General features: G+C 33.2%; 1 protein-coding gene across 5 annotated transcripts in view; it reads right to left on the bottom strand.

Annotated features, from left to right (window-relative positions):
- Window positions 1-13,971, bottom strand: part of plxnb1a (plexin b1a) — a 159,736-nt gene that overhangs the window by 71,096 nt on the left and 74,669 nt on the right. For 3 of the 5 annotated variants that reach the window (XM_056448692.1, XM_056448694.1, XM_056448693.1), the window contains exons 2-4: window positions 11,973-12,052; window positions 8,163-9,261; window positions 2,400-2,582 (exon numbers count right to left, since the gene is read on the bottom strand). In XM_056448692.1, the coding sequence (XP_056304667.1) occupies window positions 2,400-2,582; window positions 8,163-9,261; window positions 11,973-11,986 (1,296 nt within the window). In that variant the 5' untranslated portion in view covers window positions 11,987-12,052. The remainder of the gene's footprint in view (window positions 1-2,399; window positions 2,583-8,162; window positions 9,262-11,972; window positions 12,053-13,971) is intronic. The other 2 variants (XM_056448696.1, XM_056448695.1) reach the window with 1 other exon arrangement.

Here is a 13,971-nt window from a genome sequence, read left to right as displayed (position 1 = left end):
CTTTAGGGCTGCTGTTTCAGCATTATCACGGTTATGACACATTCGCCCAGCAGGCAAAATATCTTTCCTGCTTAAGTAGATGGATAATATTACCATATTAAGTGGACTGGTGTTTCCCTAGCGGTTTGAAATGCATAATATAAATCAGCGGTTCACAATTGGTGAATCGTAACATCATTTTGAGTGAGCCGTTATGATTGGAAACATACTTTATGCAATGAAAGCTAGTGTTAGATCCGGTTCAAGTAAAGAGCAATTATGAAAAACATGCTGTACCAGTTCAGTGTCATTCTTCTAATGTTTTTTATTTTATTTGTTCTTAGGAAATAATAAGTTCTTCATCTCAGAAAAACAAACTATGCAAAACTATGCAAAAAGAAACTATGAGCATGCAGTTTATGCTGTCAAAATGAGGAAATTATCAAAAAGCAGGCTACCAATAAATGTGGGTGAATGATTTGCATTAAGATATCAGGTTCATGGTTTCCATTTATTTCTATTAGAGATGCACTGAAATATCTGGCATCACACCATACCTCCTTATGTTTTAATACAAGTAAGAAAAATGTGTTTGTCTTTGCTTTGCTTCTAGCTAGAAAGTTAATAATGGTCAGACATGAAAAAAATCCTTTCCAACTTTTAAGCAATGGCTTATGGACCTTTTACACCACTTGACCTTAGAAAATATGCAATATACTGTAAGAGGTTGTACGGATATGTTTCATCTTATTTGGCAACCTGTTTTATATCACATAAAGAAGATGGACCTTTCAGTTATTTTAAAAGAGTAAAACTTTCCCTAGGCTCCACAGTGGCTCAGTGGTTAGCACTGTCACCTCACAGCAAGAAGGTCGCTGGTTCGCATCCTAGCTAGGCCAGTTGCCATTTCTGTGTGGAGTTTGCATGTTTTCCCCGTTTTGGCGTGGGATTTCTCCGGGTGCTCTGGTTTCCCCCGCAGTCCAAAAACATGCGCTGTGAATTCAATAAACTAAATTGGCCGTGGTGTATGAGTGTGTGTGAATGCGTGTGTGTGTATGGGGGTTTCCCAGTACTGGGTGGCAGCTGGAATAGTTGGTGGTTCATTGCGCTTTGGTAACCTCTGATGAATGAATGAATGATGAACTTTCCCTTATTTCTTTTTTTCCCTCATTAATTCTTTTCATTTAAATATAAAAGGTTTCAGAACATAAAAATAAAACTAGATTTTACGTTTGCAAGTGCTTCTGTAGTACAGTTTAATGATGATGATAATGGGGAAAAATTTGAGAAAACTGACAAAATATGTAAATCAAAATACACAAACAGATAAAGTCTGTCAAAAATAAATGTGCTAAAGCTGTCACTGGAGCATTACCTTTACAAAAGGTGCAATTTTGTACTCGAAGGGTCTAAACATGTCCAAAATATGGAGTTTTTTAGTTTTCGGCCTCAAAAATAAAGGTACAAAAGCTGTCACTGGGATGGTACCTTTTTAAAAATTACATTTTTGTAACTAAAACGGTCCATGTAGGTATCATAATTCGATAATTCGATATCGGTTCAGTAATAATCATAACCGGTTATTATGTACTAACGTCATTTATCTCTCTCACTGTGGCCCATTTGACCTGCTGGCGTGACTTTCCCTCTCCTTTCAGCTGTTTTACAGCGATTCTTCTGGATACAGACACGTACCTGCGTACCTGCAGAGTTTTCTCCACCGTGTCTATCATGGATCAGCTGTGATCGTCGCTGCCGCTTATCAGTGTCACTCATTTGTGAAGAGCGCAGCACGCAAGAGCCAATCTCAGCCCTTTTTGTTGAGCGTGAGACCAGTCAAAGAGGTGTAAGAAAGAACTTGGTGGACAAGGATCAGAAAGCGAGCGGGATATTTATATTTGTTTATATTATTTTCTATAAATGCTCATGTAGTTTAAAGGTACAGTTTATATATCTGTCTGTTTGTATTAAAGGACAAAATTGTATATATGTATACATTTTAATACAAGAATTGCTGTGCTGTGAAGAAAATATAAAACTGTATGGAAAGCATCGTCAACGCACCGTGATCCACCGAGATATTGAATTGAACCGAATCGATGGCATGATAATCGTAACCGAACCAAACCGTGAGACCAGTGTAGGTTCACACCTCTGGTACCATCACAGAGACAGCTTTTGTACCTTTATTTCTGAGAGAAATAACTCAAAGACCCGCAAAAATTTTAAAACTGACAGGTGCATTTATATAGTTTTTTTTTTTAATGAAGTCAATTTTCTAAAAAAAAAATAATAAAGTAGGTCACAGCATAATGACCACAGACAAATGCGGGTCCCATAGTCAAACTAGTTCAACCACTGCTGTAAATCATAAATAAACAGAAATGGCCATTCAAACGACTCATTTTCCTGTCTGATACCTTATGCAAATAGCCTTTGGAGTCTCCCAGGAAGACAATGGTGTGCCCCTCCTTTACACTGACAGCGACAGCAGTGAGCCGAGCGGATGGGCTGTCCAATACAGCTTCAGCCTCCACCGGCTCGCGGCTCGCCATCGGACTCGGGGTGTGGTCCGAGCCACAGGGATAAGCATTCAGGGTGTTCTGCGGGACACAAAAACACATTTACGTGACTCCACTTTTGGCAGAACCATCATGCCATAATCCAGTTTCATGTTGTGTAATAATAAACTCAGGGTTTTCTTTTTTTGGTACGGTAAGGGTTTAGTTCTCATTGCCTCAAGGCTGTCAAATCCTCTTAGTTCACAAAGGCAGATTAGATGAAGATTATCTTGGTCTCACACTAGGATGGCAAGGCTGTTCTTTTCTTTGAGGCTAACGCTATCAAATCTGCTCCAGCCGTCTCTGATAAAATCTAGCCTGAATGTCATGCCATGCTCCATGTTTATTAGAAGTGATCTGCGCTGCTGTTTTTGTACCAGACTGGAGAATAAGCATACGGGATCAGGAAAATGAGTTTGCATGTTGGAGGATTTGGGTGGTGGTGTTTTGTTTCGGGATCCAAAGCCGACTTGGAGGGAATGTTCACCCAAAAATGAAACGTTAATTATTTACACTTACGCAGTTAAACATAGTGAATTTTTTTTTTCTGGGGAACATAAAAAGTTATGTTTTGAAGCATGTTCAAGTTGCTCACTGCAAATAAATTATTTGTTTAGTTGTAAATAAAGCAAGGATTATATCTTTTGTATGAAAAACAGACCAACATTTAAAGGGATAGTTCAAAGTTTTTTAAATGTACTCACTATTTACTCTTCCTCAAGAGGTTCCAAACCTTAATGATTTTCTTTATTCTTTGAAGACTAAAATAAGTCAAAAGTAAAAAAATATTTCAAAAATATAAAAAAATGCAAAAAATAAACAACAGTAACCATTGATTTCCATAGCAGGAAAAAACAAATACTATGGAAATCAATGATTACAGGTTTCCAGCCTTCTTCAAAATATCTTCTTTCAACAAGTCAACATGTCAAGGTTGAGTAAACGATGACAGAATTTTAATTTCATGGGAGTGAACTATCCATTTAAGTATATAAATATATAAGATATTTTATATATTGGATATTATAGCTATTATAGCGACTTCTGGTATATGCTAAATAAGATTTAGGGCCCTATCATACACCCGGCGCAAGGAGGTGCGAGGTGCGAAGTTTGGTGCGATTTGTTGCTATTTTCTAAATCCATTTGCTCCGCTTTGTGGACTCATGAGTATGCCGGTCTATAAAGCAGGTGTCAATAGTTCATAGTGTTAATAGTGCATAGTTGGCACGTTGCTATTTTGAGGAACTAATATAGATTGCGAAAGCGTTCAGTTTTTCCACTTACAAAGTCCGCCATGTAAATAGCGAATGCACCATAGCCTGACACAACTGACTCTTAAAGGGAATGGAAGATGAGACTCTGATTGGTTTAATGCACTTTATATTCAAAACACACACATAACTCATTAAGAGACTAACCAGAACCCTGTTAGACCTCACGCCGCGGCGTAGAACATATTTTTCCATCCCCAAAATAGCAAAAGTGGATTCAGACAGGCCCTTAATGTTTTTGCGCCATGTGCTTTAGACTTTGCGCCTAGATCGTTAAAATAGAGCCTGTTAAGTTTATGATTTTTTTGTGTCACTCGTTTGGATTATTTTAGCATTTAGTTTAGTTATGAATATGTTAAAAAAATATTTCAACTATGTTGCATTTATGATACTTTTGTCCCGTTACGAGAATTATTTTAATAGCCAGTTAACTATTTAGCTAAACATCCAAAATAACATAATAATGTGTAATATTAAATGTATTTATAATAAATGTAGCAGTAAAAGCAGAAGTAACATGGCCAAAAATTTGGAGAATTATTTTCAAAACAAAAATAACCTTTGTACAATAACAAGAAAGTGAACTATCGTGAATTAACATCTCAAATAGCCTACTATTAAATACATAGTTTACAATGATTTATTTTTTACATTTATATAGAATTATTTTGTATTTCAACAAAACAACAACAACACAATTATGCAAATAACAAGAAAGCTATTATGCTGCATCAAGTATATATTGTATTTGATTTTATTTACAATATAATAATGATGTCATAAATCTAAAAGGCTGTTGTTAGGTAAACTTCTAAATTATCTTCTTTCCAAAAGATATATTCACCCTGGACGTATATTTCTCTTCTCTACCTCCTGTCCAGCAGACATCATTAGCAGTTTAAGTTAGTGGGGTTTATTGATCTGAATAACCCTGTTTAGGAGTGAGCAGGCCCCGCTCTGGCTCCTAAACAGACAAACACACAGAGGTCAAGAAGAGGCTGTTTGCATCCTTCGGTTCTTTGATTTGTCCAAAGATCTTGTTAGGGGTAACGTGAGGTACGTCTGTCTTGTGCTCATCAAAGAGCGAAACCGTAATTTGCTCAGAACATGGCAGGCAGAATCGCATGAACTAAAGCAATTTGCCTGGGAATTAATGAGCAGCAATGCATCTAAATAAGGGCAAACGTTGGTTTGGATTCGCCGTTAAAGGAAAACGATGTGGTTCGGTTCCCTAGGGTTACGTTGTGGGCATCCGTTTTCCCATATTCCCATGCTTTTCAATCAAAGTTAAACTACTGCGATGATTATGTGGAGGACGGTTGACCTCAAAAGCTATTTATATGGATGATTTATATGTATAAGGTTTCAGCGTGAAGACACTGCGTCTGTCAAATGTTGCTGCAAAATAAACACTAAAAGAACGTGTTAAGTGACAACTAGATGATGAATCAAATATCTTTCTACTGTCAATTAAATATTCTGGCTTCTCTTTAGTCTATTTAAGGAATCGTTCACCTAAAAATGAACATTTCCTCACACAAATTTATATTTCTTACTTCTGTTGAACCAAAAAAAAAACAAGATATTCTGAAGAATGTTGAAAAAAAGCAGCCAATAGCATCTATAGTAGGAACAAAAATACTGTGGATGTCAATATTCTTCAGTACGTTTTTTCTTTTTCTTTTCAAGAACTCCAAACAGGTTTGGAACAAGTGGAGGATGGGTAAATGATGAGAGATTTTTAATTTTTGGGTAAACTTTATTTTAAACAGTATATTGTTGTATATTTGTACTGTACAAATATTTATGATACCAGATCAACAGATATACTCTTACTTTTTTTCTGAGAGTTAGGTCAATATGTGTTTTCTAATTATGATCTATTATACAATGGGGGAAATAAGTTCGACTCTCTTAAAGACGACTCTGATATGGAGAATGAAGACTTTAACAGAGTGTAAAACTCTTGATGGTTCTGTGGGTCTCGTCTATCTAATCTGATCTTTATTTATCTATTTTTTTTATTGTATTCAACCTGGGTGATTAGGTGGGCCATTCTACAGCTTTCATAGCAGCTTTCTCTTTTTCTTAAAGCATTTGAAAGTTTCCTTGGCAGTGTTTTGGATCACGAAATGTCCACCTTGGTTTCATCTTCATCATCCTAATAACATAGATGTTGGACTGAAGTAGCTAATATTACACTGACGAAAGGCAGAGGGTTGCTCAAGAACTACTGGGAGATTTCAGCTGCTGTCTGGGCTTTCACTGCCTTTCTACAACTTCCTTTCTTCATGTGTTCAATACTTTTTCCCTGCATCATTTCATTTTATTACACATAACTTAACTTGTAAACTAATTAGATTTGTTTTCTTTTCATATATTTCTTTTCAAGTATTTCTTTGGTTGTTATCAAGATCTGGTAAAAAATTTAAGTCAACGGCACTCTTAGAAATGTGTTTTCTGAGAAAAACGCTAAAGTGTTCAATACTTATTTCCCCCACTCTATATTTCGAATGAGATGTATTTCATATGGTATCTGTTCCATATACCACTTTGATTAAAACTATTTTAAGGTCTATTTAGAACAGTGCACGTTTTAATAACTGATTATGTTTTAAGTACCTTTTGTGTGAGCGTGTTTGTGTGATATGCATTTCTTTGTAACTTTGTCCTAAGCTGCCTGGCTTGACGAGGACTCCCTGATAGAAGAGATTTTGTATCTTAATGGGATCTTCCTTATTAAATAAGTCATACAAATAAACAAACAAATGTAAATAAATAAATAAAACATAATGGTTGACAGCATTGTATTGCATGACAGTAAAATTGTGTCTTCTTTATAATATCATTTTGCATCAAACAGCATTTAGAAGTAGAGATTACATTTTGGAATTAATATTTTTGCAATATAATGGCTGTATTATATAATTTCCTTTATTTATATTTGCACCTTTTTACACCTATGATAGATGACATAAAATAAAAAATACATATAAAAATAAAAATGGAAATATATTAAGAGTTTAGATGTAAAAACCTCTAAAAGCCATTTAATTTTTTCTTCTAAAATTAGCAAAGTAACACTTTTAAAGTGAAATAACTGAACATTAACATAGGAGGCTGAGAAAAATGTTCATTTTAGGAGAGCATTTCAGATGGCATTTAGAGGTTTTTGCATCTAAACTCTTCACATATAAAAATACATTTTATAACTATATTGTGATATACAGTTGAAGTCAGAATTATTAGCCCCCCTGAATTATTAGCCCCCCTGTTTAGAAGAGAGAATAAGATTTTTTCAGAGAGAGATTTTCTCAACACATTTCTAAACATAATAGTTTTAATAACTCATTTCTAATAACTGATTTATTTTATCTTTGCCATGATGACAGTAAATACTATTTGACTAGATACTTTTTAAGACACTTCTATACAGCTTAAAGTGACATTTAAAGGCTTAACTAGGTTAATTAGGTTAACTAGGCAGGTTAGGGTAATTAGGCAAGTTATTGTATAACGATGGTACTATCGGAAAAAAATATAGCTTAAAGGGGCTAATAATTTTGAGAAAGAATTTAAAATGGATTTTAAAAATGTTAAAACTGCTTTTATTCTAGCCAAAATAAAGCAAATAAGACTTTCTCCAGAAGAAAAAATATTATCAGACATACTGTGAAAATTTCCTTGCTCTGTTAAACATAATTTGGGAAATATTTAAAAGAGAAAAAAAAATCAAAGGGGGCTAATTATTGTGACTTCAACTGTACATTGTAAAATTTTTTTAAATGGTATTGTCATTTACTAAACAAATAAGGACTTGAATAACAAATTCTGAATTTATGTTTAAACCCAAATTTGAGACGACGCCATGAAACTTTTTTCAAAAGTCAGAAATGAATCACACATTCACAAATCACACATTAAAACTTATTTTTCTATTAAAGACTGCAAGTAAATAACTGTAATAGTGCATCTGCATATTTTTTCGGTTATTATTGCTAAAAAATAAATTTGAAAAATCATGGATGACAGCAATCACACAGGTTATGGACAAAGTTAACCGCTTTATATTAAAATTAAATATATAGACAAGCTTTAACACAATGCTTGGATTAGTCTTTATTTTACTCAAATTTAGGTTGAAATAATCAAGCAAAAAAAGAAGATAAAATGTGCTCAAAAGCTACTTTAAAAATTCAGAGCTAGAATAATGTACTATAATTCCCCAATAATAACAATATTTTGCATTATCACAATATTACACGACTACATATTGTACCAGTACATGTCTATGTATCATTAGTCTACAACTCAACATTACATTCAAAACACATTTCCATTGACTCACCGTGGGCAGGTTGGCACAGCTGGATTTGACATCATACTCAATGTACGCCACTCTGATGCCATCTTTCTCCCCAACCTTCGTGTAGCACAGGTCTCGCGTAGCATCAATCCCACGGTCCACTTCCTCCAGAGAGAACACACACAATGCAGATTCCTCACCAGGTCCATTAGCAGCACTAACCCCTGTCGAAAACACTCCCATTAAGACCTGCGATCCTCCTGACTCCTCCCCGCCCACTTGCGCCCCCTGCAGGAAACTATAAGTCCTTCCAGTCGAGCGCGAGCGACACGTCAGCGGTACCTCAACGTAAGAATAATACGCCTGATCGTCCATACAAACTCGTGCAACATACGTACGATACTCCCTTGAGGCAGCCTTCAGGTCGCGTCTATAAAACAAAAAGTAGACGTGGTTACGTCGCGCAAATGTGGCGACAAAATTGTGATCATACTCCGAAAGACGTCCAGCAACAGCGAGTTTGGCGGTTTCCTCGTAGGAAAACACAGGCTCTGTTGAAAGCTGGCGAGTGGAGACTGGTGGGTGACTGCTAGTGTATCCTCGACCCACATACAAGACAGGATCCTTGTCTTGCGGTCGCACCACTAGCCCAACCGTTGATGCTAAGGGGTCATTAGCCGCCACATACTGCGTATCGACGGGCCTCTCGGCAGAGAAGAGCACCTCTTTAACATTGGCAAGGCTTCGTTTCTGGCAGGTGCCTTGGTGGACGCTGCCGCAGGTGATGAGCTGGAGGGAATAAGGATCCACCAATAGGAGCTTGTTGTGGTTGCTGACTAGCCCAGCCTGAGGGCAGTTCTGCCGGGTCACTGGAGGCAGACAGTCCTTGCTGTCTCTCACCGGGCCGGTTTCCTCATCCACTTCCAGACGGAGGCCATCAAGGCCGGCCAGCTGGAACAGATGGTCCCGGGCCCCCACATACACCGTGCCTACGCTGGGGTCGGGGTGCAACGCCAGGTGCTGGAGGAGTGTGTGGTTGGAGGAGAAGCGAGGGTAACTGCTGTGGAGCCCCAGAACACCCAGGATGAGGGACTGAAGCAGGGTCAAGATGAGGGCCATCCCACACTGCACTGCAAACACACTAAGCACATGTGATGCGAGTCAGTAAAACTGCAACAACAGTGCACAATACAGCGATGAACATAGTACAGTTATGTGATAGGCATGTTAAGGATACCTATACGCAGATTAAAGGGATGGTTTCCCCAAACATTAAAATTTACTCACCCTGAAGTGTTTCCAAACCTTTATCAGTTTCTTAAACACAAAAGAACACATTTTAATGTAAGCTAAAAACCTGGAACCATCGATTTTCATAGCAGTAAAACAGATATTGTGGAAATCAATGGTTACAGGTTTTCACCTTTCTTCAAGATATATTTTTTGTGTTCAACAGAACAAAGGTATGAAACAAGTAATGGCAGAGAAACTTATGACAAACTTTTTATTTTTGGAAATACTAAAACATTTTGAAATATTTGATATCTATTTTTTACTATATTTATAAATTATAGTGTTTAAGTAGTACTCTGTAATTTACAATACATTTAAAATGGTAAATATCTCCCTGAGAAGGGTATTACCATGGTAAAATAAAATATAATAAATGCAAAATATTTTATAAAGTAAAAAATGTAATATTTGTAATAGCAATAATAATAATAATAATAATAATAATAATAATAATAATAATAATAATAATAATAATAATTGATAATATATAATATAATAAAAATACTAAACAATACAAACTGTTAATAATAACAATAATAATAATAATAATAATAATAACAATAATAATAATAATAATAATAATAATAATAATAATAATAATAATAATAACAATAATTGATAATATATAATATAATAAAAAACTAAACAATAAAAACTGTTAATAATAATAATAATAATAATAATAATAATAATAATGATAATAATAATAACAATAATAATAATAATAATTTATAATATATAATATAATAAAAATAATAAACAATACACACTGTTAATAATAATAATAATAATAATAATAATAATAATAATAATAATAATAATAATAATAATAATAATAGTAATAATAACAACTCAATTAATTTAATAATTAATTGTTATTTCAAAGTATTTTTACAAAATGCATGTTAATACATTACAATCAAAATAGAAAGGGTTAAGGTGTTGAGTATATGGTGGACAGTACCGTGGTCAATCATATATACAGTTAACAGTTAATAACAAATATGATAGTGTACTTTCAAAAAAGTGATATCTATGAATATAACACATTTTCAAAAAAGTGATCTGATCAACAAAATAATTAAGAACAACATGTACTAGATATTATTTTTCAAGACACTTCTATACAGCTTAAAGTGACATTTAAAGGCTTAACAAGGTTATTTATGTTAACTAGACAGGTTAGGGTAATTGGGCAAGTTATTGTATAATGATGGTTTGTTCTGTTGACTATCGAAAAAATATAGACTAAAGGCGCTAATAATTTGAATAATTTGGGGCTAAAAAATGACCTTAAAATGTTTTGAAATAATACAAATATGACTTTTTCTAGAAGAAAAAATATTATCAGACATGCTGTGAAAATTTCCTATTTCCTTGCTCTGTTTAACTTTATTTGGGAAATATTTATTTGATGTTTATCTTTTTTTTTCATATTTGTGTTGTCACTTTATGTACACTGGAAGCTTCTGTAACCAAAACAAATTTCTTGTGTGTGTAAGCACACTTGGCAATAAAACTGATTCTGAAAAAGAAAAAATCAAAGCGGGCTAATAATTATGACTTTAACTATATATATATATATATATATATATATATATATATATATATATATATATATATACATATATACATATACCAATATATACATATATATACATATACATATATACATATACATATACATATATACATATACATATATATATACATATATATATATATATATATACATATACATATATATATATATATACATATACATATATATATATACATATACATATATATATATACATATACATATATATATATACATATACATATATATATATACATATACATATATATATACATATACATATATATATACATATACATATATATACATATATATATATATATATATACATATACATATATATATACATATACATATATATATATATACATATACATATATATATATATATATACATATACATATATATATACATATACTATATATATATACATATACATATATATATATATATATATACATATATATATATATATATATATATATATACATATATATATATATATATATACATATATATACATATACATATATATATATATATACATATACATATATATATATATATATATATATATAATATATATATATATATATATATATATATATATATATATATATATATATATGCACACTACATACTGTATATATGTATATATATTACAATGGTACACAAATAAAAATCTAGTACCACGCTATAATGTCCCCCCAAAACAACACAATATTAAATTAGACAATTACCATGTTCTTGTAAGTGAATATATATATATTCTCTATAATAGCACTTCATCACTGTAATACCATGGTAAGTACAAACATTCTGATAATGCTATGTATTTGTAAGTCTAAACAGATATACAATGAATGAGTTGTCTACAACATAAATAAATTATGATTCTGCCAAGACAACAATCTCCAAACAAGGCCTGTGAAAACACAGCCCCGTTCAAGAAATATGATGTAAAAACAGCACATACCATTTGTCAGACATATAATGTTCGGGAGGCTGCTGTCCTCTTGGTTATCCAGTGGCATAGCACATGCCTGCGGAGACGGTCTGTGAGGGTAGAAAAACATGCCGATTAGCTCTTACACAGAGCGCCATTGAGCAATCTGAAGAGAGGAGGCTTAATGCCATTGTGGCTCATGGGAGACACAGCTGTTGAGCTGAGCAATCCTCCCCTGACAGGAAATTGGATGATCCAGGCCCTCAGTCACCAGCGGGGCCCTAATGCATCGCTCTGCACTAGCAGATTGGCACAGATCCTGTACTCTGAGGAGGCAAACTGTCCATGATGTTTTATATGAATTAGATGTGATTAATAAGAGGCCATTATAGGTTAGTAGTGTCCGCTTTCTTTAGGCAATTCAAGCTGACTTAAACAATCAATAAGATAAAAGTAAAATAATGTGATTTGATGACCTGTGTTATGGCTCAGCATCACCCCTGGTGCACCATTTCCCTAAGAGGCGCACCTTGCTTTCATTACACATATTCAATGGTACTGATCTTTTTATCCATTTGGCGTGGGATATAAGGGGAGAGTAGAGAACACACAAAACTGACTGCAGGTCAGTGCATACAAGGATTTTGATTACTGTTCACGAAATGTGGCCCTATTTGTGTTTATTTGATTTTCATTAGTGTTTTCAGTAATAGTTCTTGGTTCAAGTAGTTGGATAACAAATTTAAAGACGTACACCTAACTAAACTCCAAATGATTCATAAAAGTTTGCGATTCACAAAAAATGAACAGCGCATAAAGTTTTTTTTTTACTGGCCATGCTATGTGTTTTTGATTTTGCTCATGAATCAACTCATTATTTTTTAAATTCTTTATCAGAAAGTCTAAAAACTGGTTCTTTTTTTGTTTTGTTTGTTTGTCATGGTAAATCTTCAAAAAATAAACACAAATAAATACAAAGATACAAAGAGCAAAACAACAAATACAAAGTATAAATAAAAAAGCAAAAACAAGGTAATACCATGGTATATTAGAGAAAAAAAAAACTAAACAATTTCACCATGCTTATTGAGATGAACAATAACCCAAGAAAGTGCTCCCAGTGGTGCATATTATCATAATAAAAATTGTCTAAATTATTTTTGGTTGATTTTATCAAAGTGATCCGACATCAAGGTGAACTCTTAATGACACTCTTACAATATGAGTTCTTGTCATTTTATTACCATCAAAACTATGGAGGTTCGATTGTGACCTTAATCATATTAACCTAAACATCACTGTTTACATGGTAGACTCTTATTCAGAGTATTGTCTTATTAAAATCTGATTATTAGTGTCCATTGGTGCTTCAATGTAAATGTATGTTTATACATATATTTATTTATTACATGAAGTAAATTCCAAAATTATTCATAAACCTGGCGAATTCTGACTTAAAGTTACTTTTATTCTACCAACTAATTTTGTTTTTTTTTTCTAGAAATGACACAGGTTTATCCCAAAAGATAATAAGATAATATACATGAAAGATCATTGGGGAAAATTTTTTAAAAAATTTCTTTAAGTAAAAATATTTCAAGTAACTAAGTCAGGTCAGCACGGTGGCTCACAGCAAGAAGGTCGCTGGTTCGTGTTCCGTCTGTTTGCATGTTCTCCCCGTAAATCATAACAACATAAACATGGATCCTTGTGAAGTACACTCAAAAAAAATATATTTTTTAACTTGTTCAAACTACTTAATTAAAATGATCTGAAACAACACAATTCTTGAGATTTCACTGGGACAAGTTATTTTTTTATGTTCAATCCACATAAATTGGTTAAAAGTGTTATTTTAACCTAATCAATTTGTGTTGGGACAATATGAATGACAAACAATACCTTGAATTACCTAAAAACATAAAAACACACACAAAAATATGTCCACTACCTGACGAAAGTCTTGTCGCCTATTCAAGTTTTAGGAACAACAAATAATAACTTGACTTCTAGTAGATCATTTGGTATC

The sequence above is a fragment of the Danio aesculapii genome, chromosome 23 (assembly GCF_903798145.1).
Source record: "Danio aesculapii chromosome 23, fDanAes4.1, whole genome shotgun sequence".
In the NCBI taxonomy this organism is placed as follows: Eukaryota; Metazoa; Chordata; class Actinopteri; order Cypriniformes; family Danionidae; genus Danio; species Danio aesculapii.
Note: the sequence above shows the minus strand (reverse complement) of the source record. Positions and strands in the feature narration are given on the sequence as shown.